Source organism: Pogoniulus pusillus, chromosome 16 (assembly GCF_015220805.1).
Source record: "Pogoniulus pusillus isolate bPogPus1 chromosome 16, bPogPus1.pri, whole genome shotgun sequence".
Taxonomy (NCBI): Eukaryota; Metazoa; Chordata; class Aves; order Piciformes; family Lybiidae; genus Pogoniulus; species Pogoniulus pusillus.
In genome coordinates, this window is record NC_087279.1 from 5,250,601 (window position 1) to 5,268,497 (window position 17,897).

The window sequence follows — 17,897 nt, forward strand, 5'->3', positions numbered from 1 at the left end:
TAGTTTTTGCCCCAGAGCCTACAGTGTGTTTCTGACATCTGAGAGTAACTTCAGTGTTTTCCTTGTTGTATTTCATGCTGATCAGATTTGCAGGGCAGAGAGCCACATTGATGGGAGGGTTACTGAGATCTGATTTGTTTTCATCCTTTCTTCAGCAGGTACCTGAGCAACAACTGTGTTTTCCGTTGCCTTAAATCTGTTCTGTTGCTTCTGTGCCAGATTTAGTAATTTTACACATTTTTGTTTCCCCTTTTGAGATGCAATGGGAGGTTGCTTTGCCTTTGATCTTCATTTTTCTTTAGAAATCCTACTTCAGCTGCTGAGGGAGAAAAAAAGAAACGTTTCTAGTTCTAGTAAATTGAATGTGCCTTGGCAATTTTGACCTCATTCCCCTCAAACAGTGCCTGGGGGGGAATGTGCTAGGAATTTTAAGATGGGTGTTACAATGTCCATGGGCAGGGACATCTTCCATTTGATCAGATTGCTCAAAGCCCTGTCCTGCCAGGCCTTGAACACTTTGGGGGATGTGGCATCCACAACTTCTCTGGGCAACTAGTGCCTCACCGTCTTCACAGTGAAGAGTTTCATCCTAGTGTCTAATCTAAATCTACCCTCTTTCATAGAATCATAGATTCACTGTGTTTGGAAAAGACCTTTAAGATCACCTAGTCCAATCACAGAATCAGCTAGGTTGGAAGAGACCTCCAAGATCATCCAGTCCAACCTAGCACCCAGCCCTGTCCAGTCAACCAGACCATGGCACTAAGTGCCTCATCCAGGCTTTGCTTGAACACCTCCAGGAACGGTGACTCCACCACCTCCCTGGGTAGCTCATTCCAATGCCAATCACTCTCTCTGCCAACAACTTCCTCCTAACATCCAGCCTATACTTCCCCCAGCACAACTTGAGACTGTGTCCCCTTGTTCTGTTGCTGATTGCCTGGGAGAAGAGCCCAACCCCCACCTGGCTACAACCTCCTTTCAGGTAGCTGTAGACAGCAATGAGGTCTGCTCTGAGCCTTCTCTTCTCCAGGCTAAATAACCCCATCACCTTCAGCCTCTCCTCAAAGGGCTGTGTTCCAGGCCCCTCACCAGCTTCATTGCCCTTCTCTGGACATACTCCAGGATCTGAACATCTCTCTTGAAACCATTACCCCTTAACCTGTCACTACACTCCTTGGTGAAGAGTCCCTCCTCATCTTTCCTGTAGGCCACAGTAAGGTCTTCCCAGAGCCTTCTCTTCACCTGGGCTGAACAACTCTAACTCTCTCACTGCCCTTGTAGAAGTGTTCCAGCCCTTTGGTCATCTTGACCCCCCTCTGGATGTGCTGCAACAGGTCCGTGTCTGTCTTGTGCAGAGGACTCCAGAGTACTCTGAGAGGGGGGTAGGGGGAGGGGGTGGTCTCAGAAGAGCAAAGTAGTTGGGCAGAATCACCTCTCTCAGCCTTCTGGTCACACTGATCTTGATGCACTCCGTTCTTCACCCACCAAGTCCTTCTCCGCAGGACTGCTCTCAATCCACTTATCTCCCAGTCTCTGTTTGTGCAGGAGCTTGCACTTGACCTTACTGAACTTGATGATGTTTATGCATGTCCGTGTTCTTAAGCCTGTCCCTCCGGATGACATCCCTTCCTTCCAGCTTGTCAGCCAGAGCAAACCCGCTGAGGGCACACTAACCGCTGTCCGTGTCACTGGCAGAGATGTTAGACAGTGCCAGCCCCAGCACTGACCCCTGCGGAGGGCCACTGGGCATGCCTTGGGTTCCTTGGCTCACCGCAAGGGAGCAGGCAGCTGTCCTCTGGGACTTGCTCCTCTCCTCAGCCCAGGTGCGTGTCCCCATCGCGTCCCAGCCCGCAGCCGGCTGGTCGCCTCTGCCACCTAGTGGCCTCTGCTCCTGCTAATTACAGTTCCTTACGTGGACCCCGCGGACAGGCTTTGCTTTTTCAAACTCTGAGAGTACCTTAAAACTCCGCAGGAGCTTCTGGTTTGTTTGAAACTGCATTAAAACGAAGCCTGGAGTAGGAGCTCGCAGCCTCTCCAGCACAGCCCTTCCCGTTAGAACTGCAGAGGGTTTTGATGCCTAACAACCATGGGGTGGGCCATTAAAGAATCACAGGCTTGGAAGGGGCCCCAAGGATCATCTACTTCCAACCCTGCTACCATGGGCAGGGACACCCTCCAATAGATCAGGTTGCCCAGAGCCTGGCCTTAAAAACATCCTGGGACAGGGCTTCTATCACCTCCCTGGGCAACCTCTTCCAGTGTCTCACCACCATTATGGTGAAAAACTTCTTCCTAAACATCTAATCTAAATCTGCTCTCCTCTAGCTTGGATCTTTTGCCTCCAGTCCTATCACAACCCTAAATAAGTCCCTCAGCAGCTTTCTTGTAGACCCCTTTCAGATATTGGAGGGCTACAACAAGGTCTCCTCAGAGCACTGTTATTCTTAGCCTAAAACTTCTAATTCACTTGCTTAATCAAAATATTTGACAAACTACCTGGTGAATCTTACTTGATTCCAAACTGTAAAAGCACTCAAATTCATCTTTAAATGATGTGCTAGTTTGAAGCTAGCTGGAGTATTTTGGTGAGAAGAATTAGATTATAGGCTGTGCAAAGGAAACAATGGTGATGTCTGCTTCACTCATAGGCTTGCTGAGATGTATAAAAGCAAGAGGACAAACATAGATAACACAGTTGCTGTGTGTCTTTGGCTGCCTGCACTTTTCCCCCTAACCTGCTGTCTGTGTAACTAATCCTTCTGCTTTCTAACCCTCGGCTGATCTTCCGAAGTCATCTTAGAATCAAGCAGGTTAGAAGAGACCTCCAACATCATCCAGTCCAACCTAGCACCCAGCACTGTCCAATCAAATAGACCATGGCACTAATTACCTCATCCAGGCTTTGCTTGAACAGCTCTAGGGACAGAGACTCCACCACCTCCCTGGGCAGCCCATTCCAATGCCAATCACTCTCTCTGCCAACAACTTCCTCCTAACATCCAGCCTAGACCTCCCCCAGCACAACTTGTGACTGTGTCCCCTTGTTCTGTTTCTGGTTGCCTGGAAGAAGAGCCCAACCCCAGCTGGCTACAGCCTCCCTTTGGGTAGTTGTAGACAGCAATGAGATCACCCCTGAGCCTCCTCTTCTCCAGGGTAAACCTTGCATGTAAGGCAAAGTCTGGGATAAGGTAGAGGGGTGGAAATGAGGTGGAAGGGTGGTTGGGAGTCCCACCTGGGGACTCTGGTTTCTGAGAAGGTTATTCTGTTTCTGTATTACCTTTACCTTGTGTATCTCTGTATATAAATGTATATATTTATGTGTATGTGCTTGTGTATTGTGCTAAGCTGTAAATATAAAGCTCCATTTCTTAATTCCCAGCTGGTTAAGTCTAGTCTGGGTGATTTCATAAGAGTGAGGGGGCAGGTAACACCCAAACTGTCACAAATGATTCATCTGGAGTACTGTGTCCAGTTCTGGGCTCCCTGGTTCAAGAAGGACAAAGACCTGCTTGAGATGGTATTGGAAAGGGCTAGAAAGATGCTGAGGGGACTATGAAGAAAGGCTGAGGGACTTGGGGCTTTTTAGCCTAGAGAAGACTGAGGTGGGTTTTTTATGAATGCTTATCAATACTTGAAGGATGGATGTCATGAGCATGGGGCCTGTCTCTTTTCAGTAGTGCCCAGTGACAAGAGATAATAGGCACAAAGCTAAACATAGCAAGTTCCACATAACCATGAGGAGGAGCTTCTTTCCTGTGAGGGTAGTAGAACACACTGGAACAGGCTAACTGGGAGGTGGTGGGAACTCCTTCTGTGGAGTCATTCCAAGCCTGTGTGGACACTGTCCTGTACAACTTGCCCTAGATGAACCAGCTCTGGCAGGGGAGTTGGACTAGATGATCTCCAGACATCACTTCAAACCTCTGTTATTCTGGGATTCCATGGTTTGTGATAATTAGAATTGGAGTTTGGTTTGACATGCAAATGAGTCAACTTCACATTCATGAAGCACTTTCCCTGGCCATCTCCCTTCTTCCCTCTTGTCAAAATTGTTTTAATTAGTCTCTGCTTCATTTCCAAGGTCACTTCCTGGTACGACAGCAGCTGAATGTGCCTCAAATCTGAAGAAGATTTACACCGTCCAAACAGTGCAGGTGAGGTGTCTGGCTTTGCCATAGGAGCTGTCACCTGTTAGTCACATCCCTTCTTAAGCTTCACTTTTCCTCATAAGGATGAGTCAGGCTTGCAGCTTTGCTTAGCTGTGGTGTGAAACATAAGCATAATCTGCTGTGTGTGGTATTGCCTGGCCATGGGTTGGATTTCACTTGGCTTTCCAGACCAGGAAAAGAGGAGTCATGTTGGATTGATGAGGCAGGCTGCTTCTTTTTTAACTGTCCTGAGTTTCCACTTGTGCTTCCACTGAATTGTAATATTTTAATTTTAAACATTTTTCCTGCTTTCTCCCCCACCTTTTTTTTTAACTGCAAAAAGAGTAAGAATTACAGCTTGTGGGTTGGATTTTTTTCTTGAGCATGCATTAAAAGAAAAAAAAAGCCAACAAACAGCATAAAATTGAATTAAAATGCTTTTAAATCATGCAATGCAGCAATGAAAAATTATGCACACATCTATGTCACCTGCCAGTGCCAACCTATGAGCATCACTTGCAAAGTAAAATTGCATTTCAATGCCACAGTTAGCATGAAGTGTTATGGGTTGGTATTTGTCTCACCTTAATGCTAAGCTGTATTTGAGGTCACTCAGTCTCTGAAATTCCAAGGTAATGGCTAACCCATCTCTTTGGAGGAGCCCAGATGTGGTGATCAGCTGAAGCTTCAAATAAGGATTTTCTCTTCACATCTGCAGAACCTTTTACTTTACACAAGATGCTTCTTCCCAGCTAGTTGGGCTAAGAAATAAATTGGCTTTTGGAGTTTCTGGAGATGAAGTTATCAGTGAGCATCCTTTGGCATAAGGCCTGGAAGTATCCTTCAGGTTGTTAGGAGAGGCTCTCTCTCACCTTTCAGCAAAATGTCCCCATTGACCACACAATGAAGTGACACTCTGAACTGAAAGTTGATAATACAATTTGGGTTATTTCAAACTAGATGCAGTGGTTCTTGTTGAAAAAAAGGACAGCTTAAGGCCTCAAACTGGGGCACACAGTATCTGGTGTTATCTGCCTCACTCTGAGTCTAGCCTTCATTATTGGCTGAAAAAGTCAAGATTTTTTTTCTCACCAGGTTGGGGATTAGAATACAAAAAACACCTTCAGGTTCTCTGGGAAGACTCATGGTAGGGTGAGGTTACCAGAAACTAGCACTGTGGCTCATGATGTGTCTTACTGTGCTGTCATACATATATAATGATCTTCCTTGGGGAAGCAAACCTGAAATCTTCATTGACCTCATCTCTGTCCATCATGAGCCATAGCTAGTCAAGGAGCAGTGCCAGCCTGCACTGCCTGAAGGGTGTTTGAAAACCAGAAGCTTTCAAACTGAATCCCTGGTTCAGGACGTAAGAGTTCTCAAAGCCTTCCACTGGCATCTGCTGGTGTAGCTCTGCTCCTTTCACTTCTCTTAGTAACCTCAGGGTTTGAGCACACAACCAGGTAAGAGTAAGCTGAAAGTTGGAATGGATGTTTTGTACCAATTCATTATACTTTTAATAGTCTTCCCTCTTTTCTTGTGACTGGGTAATGGTAATGGCTGGTAGAGAGAATTGCCAAAGGTCACCAAATTTTATCACACAGTGTTGCAACCTTCTGTTTCTGAAGTTCTGCTAATGATTCAGTATTAAACAATAATTAATGAGCTATACTAATGCTTAATATTGCATCATTGCACATTGATGCAATGTAAGTTTTTAACAATCCTTTCTTATTCCCAACTGCTGGATGAAGAAGAAAGAGGACTGGGATCTTTTCAGTCGTCCCTCCCTGTTGCTCACTGCTGCTGTTAGGTGCCTTTTATCCACCCCAAACCTGCATGCCAGCTTTTGCTTTTACCAGCAGAAATGCTGGGAAGAAGCACTGGGAAGTATTCCAGTGCTTCCTGGTAATTTGGATCTTCTAATTCCTGCCCTATTCTTGTGCTGATATCTGTAACTCAGGCTCTTGATGTCTGGTTGGAACTTTTAGCTGTCGTCTAGACAAAGTAGCTGAACTTCTAGTTAAGTGTTTAGTTTCATTAATTATTGTTTGTGGTGGGTTTGTAACTCAAGATAATCATAATTAGTTTGGGCAGCTCAGCATGGAGAAGAGAAGGCTTCAGGGAGACTTTATAGCAGCCTTCCAGTATGTGAAGGGGGCCTACAAGAAAGCTGGGGAGGGACTTTTTACAAGGACTTGTGGTGATAGTATGAGAGGGAGTGGATTGCAGCTTGAGGAGGGCAGATTTAGACTGGAGGTGAGGAAGAAATTCTTTCCAGTGAAGGTGGTGAGACAGTGTAACAGGTTGCCCAGGGAGTTTGTGGATTCCCTCTCCTTGGAGGTGTTCAAGGCCAGGTTGGACAGGGCCTTGAGCCACCTGGTCCCATGGAAGGTGTTGCTGCCAATGGTGGAGGAGGTTGGAACAAGATGATCTTGAAGGTCACTTCCAACCCAAACCATTCTATGAGTCTATACTGGAGCTTTAGACTAGTCTTAAACGAAGCAAGGTAGAGAGTGGTCAGGCACTGGAATGAGCTGCCCAGGGAGGTGGCAGAGACACCCACCCTGAATGTGTTTAAGGGTGGTTTGGATGTGGTGCTTAGGGATATGGTTTAAGGTGGATCTTGTAGAGTAGGTGTATAGGTTGGACTCAGTGATCCTGAGGGGCTTTTCCAACCTGGATGTTTCTGTGATTCTGTGATATTTGAGATTTATGTTTTTTTAATAATGCTAATAAAGTTTTTTATATACTGTTTTGTTTTGATATGTTCTGTGTAACTCTGATTTTGGTGGCTTCCCCCTTCTTTATTCCTAAGGACCTTGATTCTAAAGTAATCCACAGTTCAAATGCTTTCCTTCTTTCTACCTCCTTGCACCTAGAAAAGAAAAAGTAGAAGTGACATCACAACAAATTCCTTTTCATTGTGTAGAAGATGCCAGTTCTCTAGGAGCAGAAAGTGTAATTGCTTTTGGGAGAAATGAACAAGGAAGTAAATCTGCATTAAACTTATTCTCTGGTATCATTCTTTTTAAGGATTTCTGGAGTGTCTACAACAACATTCCTCTGGTGACAAATTTACCCTTGAGAAGCAGTTACCATTTAATGCGGGGAGAAAGACGGCCACTTTGGTACGTATGACATGCCTGGGAATGGGCAGTGACAACACCTGAAGTGGGAGGAGGGAAGAGTGGGAGAGGAGGATCTGTTTTTTTTTTCCTGTTGCCTGCAAGTGCCTGAACTAAAGGGACCTACAAAAGAATCATAGAATCAACCAGGTTGGAAGAGACCTCCAAGCTCATCCAGTCCAACCTAGCACCCAGCCCTAGCCAGTCAACTAGGCCATGGCACTAAGTGCCTCATCCAGGCTTTGCTTGAACACCTCCAGGGACGGTGCCTCCACCACATCTCTGGGCAGCCCATTTCAATGCCAATCACTCTCTCTGGCAACAACTTCCTCCTAACATCCAGCCTATAATTCCCCCAGCACAACTTGAGACTGTGTCCCCTTGTTCTGTTGCTGGCTGTCTGGGAAAAGAGACCAACCCCCACCTGGCTGCAGCCTCCCTTCAGGTAGTTGTAGACAGCAATGAGAAATAACCCAAAGTTCTTTTTAAGCTTGAAATGGCCTTGTACTAAAGAATCTTTATTAAAAATATTGTCTGCCTGTGTATGTAGATGTAAGAAAGAAATTCAATGATGAAAGAGAAGTTAAGAAATGAAAATATGGGTCTGAATTTCAGTTCATAGAATCAGTCAGGGTTGGAAGGGACAACAAGGATCATCTAGTTCTAGTTCCAACCCCCCTGCCATGGGCAGGGACACCCTACTCTAGAGCAGGCTGGCCACAGCCTCATCCAGCCTGGCCTTAAACACCTCCAGGGATGGGGCCTCAACCACCTCCCTGGGCAACCCATTCCAGCCTCTCACCACTCTCATGCTGAACAACTTCCTCCTCATGTCCACTCTGACTCTCCCCACCTCCAGCTTTGCTCCATTCCCCCCAGTCCTGTCACTCCCTGATAGCGTAAAAAGTCCCTCCCCAGCTTTTTTGTAGGCCCCCTTCAGATCCTGCAAGGCCACAAGAAGGTCACTTGGGAGCCTCCTCTTTTCCAGACTGAACAGCCCCATGTTTGTCCCAAGTTTGCAAGCAAGAATGAAAATTTTGCTTTTTGTTTCTTCATATATATATTTATGTTTATCATATATATATGTATATAATTGTAATATGTATATATATATAGGTGCAGGTTTTTTTATCACAGTATCATCAGGGTTGGAAGAGACCTCACAGATCATCAAGTCCAACCCTTTACCACAGAGCTCAAGGCTAGACCATGGCACTTGATGTGTATGTTTAGTTCTTACTTGGGAAATGGCTGTCAGAGGTGTGAAATGCCAAGATCTCTTCTCAAAAATGGAACATCTGGTTTGAAAGTGTGGAAGTAATTTTGTATTTTAGGAATGAGGTTGCACAAAATTGATCTTGAAATAATTTTGTGTTTTAGCAATGAGATTGCACAAATTTGAGCTCAAAATAGTTTTGTGTTTTAGGAATGGGTTTGCACAAATTTGAGCTCAAAATAGTTTTGTGTTTTAGGAATGGATTTGCACAAATTTGATCTCGTTGGCAACCTCTTCACTTTTTGCTCATTAATGCCAAGAAGCTCCTCTCAGGTTACAGTTGCAACAAACTGCCTAATTGCAGCACTGATTTTTAAGAAGAAACCAGATTGTGAAATAAGAATTGAGGACTGCAGATTTTGGAGGATGTTCTCCCAGAGGTTTTCCACTCCTTTCCCCAGTCTTTGTCTGGATTGGTGGGAGACCACTGACCCTGGGGAATCTCTGGAGGCCTCACACTGATCTCATTCCAAATCTACTATTATTCCAAATATCCAGATATATTCCAGCTTAATTGTAGGTTATTCCTTCAGCTTTGTTATTACAGAGTTTTAATGGAAAACTTGAATCCCGACTGCAAACCTTACAAAAAGCATTGTGAGAAATTCAACTTGAAGCTGTTTGTACTTATGAGGCAGCTTCAGTGGTTATGCCTGCCCTGACCCTGGTCAGCTTCAGCATTTCTTTTAACAAGGGCAGTTAGTTTCTAGCTGTCACAAAGCTGCAGTAAAGTGCCCTGGTGTTCTTTCCTTAAACTGGATAAACCTGAGAGAAATAAGCTGCTTCTGGGAAAATATGCCAAAGGTTTTACCAAAATAAAAGGTTCCCATAGTCAAAGGTACAGCTGCTTTGTGGCCTGTTCCCATGTAGTGTGCAGCCACTTCAAAGATGATCTGTGGCCAGGGAAAATGTAAATCTTTTCCAGCATACAAAAGTTAGGAAAAAGATTAGGTGTTGAGAGATAAACCGCGTGTGAACAATGGAAGAGTTTCTCTTCTCTGATGCAGAAGTCACAGCTTGAGTCATGCTACCTGTGTTTCCAGGGGGAGATTTTTCTGGGAAAACTAACCCCCAAACATAGGTTTATCCTGATGTCAATGTGAATGTTTATGTTGCTGATCTGTTTTCCATAACCAGGGAAGAGGAAAGCAATGCCAAAGGAGGTATATGGAAAATGAAGGTCCCTAAAGAAAGTACGGTATGTAACGCTGACTTTTTTCCTTTGCTTCCACACTGTTTAGTGATGGAGTTTCTTTAAACTCTGTCTGGTAAAGCTTTTCAGTTCTAACATCACCTAACACAGCAAGTAAACACTATTTTATTGTCTATAACTTTTTATTTCAATGGGCAAATGTTTCTTCATCAGGAGAAGTGTGGCCAGCAGGTCGAGGGAGGTGGTTCTCCCCCTCTACTCTGCTCTGCAGATACCCCACCTGGAGTACTGCATCCAGTTCTGGAGCCTCTATTACAAGAGGAATGTGGAAATGCTGGAGTGTGCCCAGAGAAGGGCCACAAGGATGCTCAGAGGGCTGCAACAGCTCTGCTGTGAGGACAGACTGAAAGAGTTGGGGCTGTTGAGTCTGGAGAAGAGGAGGCTCCCAGGTGACCTTATTGTGGCCTTCCAGTATCTTAAGGGGGCCTACAAAAAAGCTGGGGAGGGACTTTTTAGGCTATCAAGGAGTGACAGGACCAGGAGGAATGGAGCAAAGCTGGATTCAGACTGGACATGAGGAGGAAGTTGTTCAGCATGAGAGTGGTGAGAGGCTGGAATGGGTTGCCCAGGGAGGTGGTTGAGGCCCCATCCCTGGAGGTGCTTAAGGCCAGGCTGGATGGGGCTCTGGGCAGCCTGCTTTAGGGTAGGGTGTCCCTGCTCATGGCAGGGGTGTTGAAACTAGGTGATCCTTGTGGTCCCTTCCAACCCTGACCGATTCTGTGGTTCTTTTCAGATAATTCCATGTTCCTTCCTTTGGTTACTTTGTTTTTATGATATTAGCAAGCAAATGAAAGCTGAAGGCATTTCCATTTGGAAATGATCATTTTATATGATCACCTTTGATTTAAAGACTCTTTGCACACAGGCAAATCTAACCATCTTCTCCTGGTAATATTACATGCTAAACTGTAGGCAGAACACCAGTAATACTCTTCAAAAGTTCACACAGAGAAGCCAGCATAACTTTCAGAGTTTCACTGAAGTGCTCCTAAACTCTCTGTTAGACATAGTAGGACTGTTTCTGCCTGGCATTCTTTGTTTGCACCTACATGGGACTTCCTGTAGCCAAACATGGACCAAGGCATTGTTTCTACCTCTAGCTCATCCCATCTCATGACTTGCTTCCACTGGAAGGGGGAGGATCTGTCTACAAGTACCTGAAGGGATATTGTGGAGAGGCTGGTGCTGGTCTCTTCTCACAGGTAATTGGAGACAGAACAAGAGGGAATGGCCTCAAGCTGAGACTGGATAGGTTTAGATTGGACATTAGGAAGAAGTTTCTCATAGAGAGAGTGGTCAGGCACTGGAATGAGCTGCCCAGGGAGGTGATGGAGTCACCCACCCTGGATGTGTTTAAAGGTCGTTCATATGCGGTGCTTAGGGATGTGGTTTAAGGTGAATCTTGTAGAGTAGGGTTAGAGGTTGGACTTGGTGATCCTGAGGGGCTTTTCTAACCTGCATGTTTCTGTGATTCTGTAATCTAGATCATTCTCTCATCACTTTCACTGGCTGTGGTGCTCATTAGACTGTCTTGTGAAGCAGCTCAAGGCACTCTGATGTCAGAAGTCTCCAGTTTATTTTCAACCAGAGTATATGGCCAGGAGAGGGTTGTGGGGTTTTTTTTGATGAATGTAGAGGAGAAAAGAAGAATGGGATCATCCTCTTTGGCAACAATGTGTTGTCAGACCACTTTGTGCACATCTTGTGGGACTTTAGTCCTGCTCAGGTTTTTTTCACCTTTTATTTTACATTTTTATTATTGATTTTTAAAAGTGAAAGGTAAAATCCATTCAGGCATGCCATTGTGCTAACCCTGCTGAAACAGCTGGGTTTCTCTTTGTGCCCTTAATCAAATGCATGTGGGTAACTTCCCTTGTGAACTGCCACGAGGAAGAGACCTGACCTCGTCACATGTGGTGTTTATGACTGTAAGTGTGTTCTGATTCAGGCCTCTAAACATGAAAAGTGAAGTGTCAGGGACCTGTGACAGCCTTGCAGAAGGCATCAAATGCTGAAAGGTAGTGCTTGAAGTTAATTGATTTTTGCCTGTGAGGTTTTTTTCTCTACTATGTGAGTTGCAGCTTTTCTCCACTGCAGTTGCAAGGGATGGCAAAAGGCTGAATTTTGGGGGATTTTTTGCCTCTTAGAAGCCAAAGTGTGAAAGGTTTCAGAAGTGATAAGTGGTTTGGAGAGCCTGCATTACTGGGTGCTGAATTTAGGGGCCTAACAGACTTGTCTGTCAGAAGTTTGTTTTTTGAGAAGGGCCATGAAGATGGTCAGGGGATTGAAACACCTCTGCTATGAGGACAGGCTGAGGGAGCTGGGGGTGTTCAGCCTGGAGAAGAGCAGGCTCTGAGGGGATCTAATAGCAGCCTGCCAGTTCCTGAGGAGTGCCACAAGAAGGATGGAGAGAGACTCTTTGCAACGGCCTGTGTGACAGGACAAGGGACACATTCCACTATCTCAACATCTCTCTCGAATTGAGAAGCCCAGAACTGGAGGTCTGGGCTCCTCAAGGTCATCTAGTCCAATCCTGCTGCAGTCACAAGGACATCTTCAGCTAGATCAGGTCACTCAGATCACCAAACAACCTGATCTGGAATGGTTCCAGGGATGGGGCTGTACAATTTGTGCCACTGTCTCACCACCCTAAGCATAAAAACAAAATCTTCCTTATGTAGTCTAAATCTTCCTCTTTTAGTTTAAAACCATCACCCCTTGTCCTACCAAGTAGTCCATGAAAAAATCATTATGGTGATATAGTTCATGTTGATGTGTTCTTTCAAAAACCATAAAGCTTTTGCCCCTACAAACCCACTGCTTGGACCATTAGGTTGGTGCAGATGTGGGCTTTGGCTTAAGTGACAAGAAGTCTCCAAAGGAAGTAAGCATAATTGGCTTAACAGTCTAAAAGTGGCAGATAGATTTCCCCCCTGTTTTAATTTCTGTGGTGAGCATTTGAATTTGTTGAAAGATGGACTTAGTTCATAGTGAGGGCAAAGCAGAGATGATGTTTAAATACAAATCAATTTAATTTATTATGGAATCATAGAATCTTACAACAGTCTGGGTTGGAAGTGACATCTGAAAGTCAGATCTAGTCCAACCCCCTGTGCAGCAAGTAGGGGCATCCTCAACTAGATCAGGTTACCCAGAGCCCTGTTGAGCTTCACTCTGAACAGCTCTAGGGATGGGGCCTCAACAACCTCCCTGGGCAACCTGTTCCAGTGTTCCACTACCCTCGTGGTAAAGAATTGTTCCTAACATTCAACTGTCTACTGGTAGGGTTGTCAGATACTTTTCTTAAAGTGGTTAGTGATGCTTTTCTGTGGAAACAAAGGATCATAAGGGGAGAGAAATCTACTTTCAAATGTTACATTAACTGCTGTGTTCAAGATGAGTCATGGGCACAGATGTAGCAAAGGTAAAGTTGTTGTTAAATATTTATTGGTGTGGTTCTGTGTCACGGCATGTGTTTTCAGAGTCTAAATTCTTGTTTCAACTGGATCAAAGGGTTAATGCTCTAATGATTGGGCTGCTAATTCTGTAACACTGTGTACCTAGAATAAATACTCTTTTTTTTTTTGTCTTGGCAACCTCAGGAAGAGAATGGAGATGAGCAGACATGAGTAGGTTCAGGCTGGACGTGAGGAGGAAGTTGTTCAGCATGAGAGTGGTGAGAGCCTGGAATGGGTTGCCCAGGGAGGTGGTTGAGGCCCCATCCGTGGAGGTGTTTAAGGCCAGACTGGATGAGGCTCTGGGCAGCCTGCTCTAGGGTAGGGTGTCCCTGTGCATGGCAGGGGTGTTGAAACTAGATCATCCTTGTGCTCCCTTCCAACCCTGACTGATTCTATGATTCTGTGTCCTCAAAGCTGAGCTAGCAAACCTAACTTTTACATTAAAACCTAATATAATAATGCAAACATTAACTCTTTGTTGTTGTTGTTTCCCCTTTCCCAGGCTGCAGTTTGGAAGGAGCTTCTGTTAGCAACGATTGGAGAGCAGTTTACAGACTATTGTGCAGCAGGTAACTCAGACAGAATTGGGGCTAGCATGGCAAATGGAGTTTGAATGCAGCACATGGAAATAGTGCTCCAAACGGGCTATAGGACTGGAAATCACATTCATACTTCTTGTCATTAAAAAGACAAAGGATTCTGGCTGACTCAAGCTCAACAGGTAGCATTCCTGGGCAGCCAGCAAGTTTTCTAGTTACTAAATTAGCCAACTTTTAAATCATTAATATTAATTCTACAGTACCAGGACTCTGCACCCCAAAAATGACACTTCCATACTAGATTGCTAGTACCATCCCTGTTGGAAATAACTAAATTAGTCTTGTTTCTGCTTGTTTGGGGTTTTTTTAAAACGTTTTTCTTTCTTTTCTTCCCCCTCTGATGTTCTTGTGGGTTGTTTTCCATTTGGTGTGTGGTTTTGACCCTTCTTTGGTGTGTTTTTACCTTTGTTGTTTGTGGTTTTGTCCCTTTCATTTGTTTGCATTTTTGTCCCTTCTTGTTTGCATTTTTCTCCCATTGTATTTTTTGTCCTTTGCTTTTGTGTGTGTTTTTGTCCCCTTTTCTTGTGTGTGTTTTTGTCCCCTTTTCTTGTGTGTGTTTTTGTCCCTGTGTGTTTTTGTCCTTTGCTTTTGTTTATATTTTTGTCCCTTTTCTTGTTTGTGTTTTTGTCTCCTTTTTGTTTGGGTTTTTGACCTTTTCTGTTTGCATTTTTATCCCTTTTTGTTTGTATTTTTCTCCTGTTTTCATTTAGATTTTCCTTTTTTTTTCATTTTGTCCTTATTTTGTTTCTGTTTTTATCCTTTTTTTTTTCATTTTTTTTTCTTGGTGCTACTGCCTTGACAAAATATAAAGCAAAAAGAAAGCATAGTGTGGAAAAGCTGATGCCTGATCTCCTCCAGGTGGCTATTCCTCGAGTTTTGGTTGTTTCTCCTTCCCCCTCCCATTTTTACTTCCAGACATTACTGCAGGTAAATTATTGAGTAGCTTATATTGCTAACCTTACTGAAGGGCATCTTGTGACTGCCTTTTAGTCAAGGGTAAGACTGCCAATAGCAAAGATGAATAATCTTCTGGCACCTTATTAAAACCACCATGAGGTAGTATTTCCAACAGTTTGTTTCTTTCTGGTAACTATTGAGTCTGCTTTGAATGCTTATCTCCTCACTGGAAACTGCTTTTTTGCTTTTGGGCACTTTTTGATAGTATGGAAGTATCAAATTACAGGTGTTTCACTTTTAAAGTGTTCCTTATTGCTGCTTCCTCTTCTGTGCAGATGATGAGGTAATAGGAGTGAGTGTCAGTGTTCGTGACCGTGAGGATGTTGTGCAAGTCTGGAACATGAATGCCTCTTCAGCAAGTGAAGCAAAAGTTATAGAAAAGATACACAAACTTCTGCCACAGACATCTTTTAAAGTCGTGTTTTATAAATGTAAGTGTTTCCCACTCTTTGTTTCCACTTTCATTAGAGAAACAAAACACTGGTAAGGGATTTCCACCGTTACTCATTTGGAAATGCAGCACCTCTGTGATGGTTTGGGTGCTACCTGCCCCCCCACACTTAAGAAGATCACCCAGAGTAGACTCAGTAGCTGGAAATTAAACAATGAAGCTTTATATTTATAGCTTAGCACAATATACAAGCAGATATTTACAGTATCTAACAGCTATATACAGAAATATACAAGTTAAAAAGTAATACTGAAACACAACTCCCCTCCCAGAAACCAGAGACCCCAGGCAGGGCTCCCAACCACCCTTCCACCTCCTTCCCACCCCTCTACCTTACCCCAGACTTTGCCTTACATTCAAGGTGAGTTTGGAGAATCACCCAGGGGAGTTAGGAAGCAGAGGGATTACTTAGGCAGTAAGTTGGAGAGAAGTGCATGTGGCCAGAGCCAGAGAGAGCAACTCTGTTATCTGTGTTTATGTTCTTGTTTTTATACATCTCAGCAAGCTCATGAGTGAAGTAGCCATTGCCATTGTTTCCTTTTCACAGCCTATCACCTAATTCCTCTCACTAAAATATCCCAGCTGGCTTCAAACTAGCAGAACCTCCTAATGCATTGAAACTATGGCCCATCAATGTAAAAGTCAGCTACATCTTTTAGGGCTGGGTGCTAGGTTGGCCTGGATGATCTTGGAGGTCTCTTCCAACCTGGTTGATTCTCTGGTTCTAATGTGTTTGGTTTCATGGTTTATGTGCCTGAATGGTAAAATGAGTGAGACAAATGTCTTGATAACTCTCAAATCTACATGCTGTTCAATTTAACTATTCATTTAGAGGACTCATTTACAAGCAGGATTTTAAGGGATTGCTTATTTTAGGCTCTGTATAAGTGCATGATCAGAGTAGTGTATTTCCAAGATCGCCTGTTAGAGAAGATAACAGTGTATAAATCCTTCTATTTTAAACCTTTTCAACTCCTTGACAGACTTTACATGCTCTTTTGGGGTTTTTCCTTCTTCTCTTTTCCCTAGCACACAGAGAGCATCATGCTTTTGAAGGCCGGCGGGGAAAACATTAAAAGCTCATTGATTGTTGTTTGGGGCTTTGAGATGGTCTGGGCAAAGTGAAACCCTGCAGAAGCATAACGTGCAGTGGGCCCTTGGAGTTCCTAACATTTCAAACTGAGAAAATAAGGAAAACCAATTGCCTTGACCACTAAACATGCAATTCATTTACTTTTGGTCTGCTTGGGTTCTTTAAATTTTCCATTGTTTCTGTAAAAAGATACTTTGGCCACTTCATTTTGTTTGGTTTTTGGTTTTGCAGTCAGATCACATTTGTTCTTATTTCATTAAGGCAGCAGGCTTTCCTTTCTTCTGTACTGTGCTGAGTTAAATGCAAACATGCAGAGAGTTAGTATGCCCTTTGCTCAGATGTGCTCTGTTTAAAGGAATATTGGCTTGGTGAAATGTGGGTTTAATTTTCATCTTAAAACATTCCTATCATGCTAAGATTTACTCAGTGGTTGTGTCCCAAGAGGGAAAGACACTGCACTGCCTTTAGTCTAATATTCAGTGTAATCTGGCCTTGCACTAACAAAGTAAAAGTAAAGTGAAGTGTTCACTGAGCAAGAGATTGAAGAGACCACACTTCTGTTGCAACTACCTGTGGGGTGATGCTAATGAGTCTGTTAATTGTAGTGATTTCAGAAGAGCCCTTGTTCAGACTAGACTAAGGCATTTTCCAGTAGGAAACTCTGCCAGCTCCACACCTCTTATTTAAGAGGGGATGGGGGTGTATATGTTTTTCATATTGCATGTCTTTTTGTGATGTTTCTCCATGGAAAAGTGTCATGAATCATTTCTAAAGCGTTGAACTGGATCCATCCCTCACTCTGCTGTGAGTACTTCAGGCCCAGAGCTGCACCCACAAAGGTCAGTGTCAGAATTGCAGTTGACCTCAGTGCAAAGAGATCCCATCATACACTTCAAGCCTTCATGACTTCCTAAGTGCCTTTTAAAGCAAATAAACACAGAAATACAGAAGAGAAAGGGATTTGGTATTGTAGCATGGATATGAATATAAACAGTTAAGAATATAAACAGTGTTAATCTTCAAACATTTGCCTATACTAATTCTTTGAGGTGCTGATTTGTTTTAATAACACTGCCAAAGATTAATGTAGTTTCTTTTACAAGAAGAAGCTGCAAGGTAGAGCTGAACATGCCCTCCACTGAGCATTACTTCACTGGTAAGAGGTTTTCATTTGGCAACTCTTCAAGTGGTGCTGATTTCCACATCTTTAATATATTAAGAGGCAGACATTACAACCAAATAAATGTAAAAATAAGAATCATACATTTGAGGTTGTTTTTTTCTTTATATGTAACCTTATCTGCATTACTAATTAAACAAATTGTCTAAAATCAAAATGTCTGGCTTCTGTAATTGCTTTCTGAGATGAAATGGTACAGAATCTACCTGCTATTTTAAACCTCTGTGGTTTTCAGTAAAACTTACTCTCTTAGAAGCTGTTTTGTTCCTAATTAAAAACACAGTTAATTGCTTTGGGGTTTTTTGGGTTGTTTTGGGGGTGTTTTTTTAAGCAGAAAGTAGACCTGAAGTTTATTAGGAGTATCTCTTGTATGCAATCAGTTAATACTTGA

The 17,897-nt window shown here is 43.5% G+C and overlaps 1 protein-coding gene across 4 annotated transcripts in view; it reads left to right on the forward strand.

Moving 5' to 3' along the window:
- The window catches only part of EIF4E3 (eukaryotic translation initiation factor 4E family member 3), a 42,164-nt gene extending 24,575 nt beyond the window's left edge, over positions 1-17,589 (forward strand). For all 4 annotated transcript variants that reach the window (XM_064156218.1, XM_064156222.1, XM_064156220.1 and 1 more), the window contains exons 2-7: positions 4,085-4,157; positions 7,188-7,282; positions 9,693-9,753; positions 13,729-13,795; positions 15,058-15,213; positions 16,263-17,589. In XM_064156218.1, the coding sequence (XP_064012288.1) occupies positions 4,085-4,157; positions 7,188-7,282; positions 9,693-9,753; positions 13,729-13,795; positions 15,058-15,213; positions 16,263-16,309 (499 nt within the window). In that variant the 3' untranslated portion in view covers positions 16,310-17,589. The remainder of the gene's footprint in view (positions 1-4,084; positions 4,158-7,187; positions 7,283-9,692; positions 9,754-13,728; positions 13,796-15,057; positions 15,214-16,262) is intronic.
- Positions 17,590-17,897: the final 308 nt, after the last annotated feature.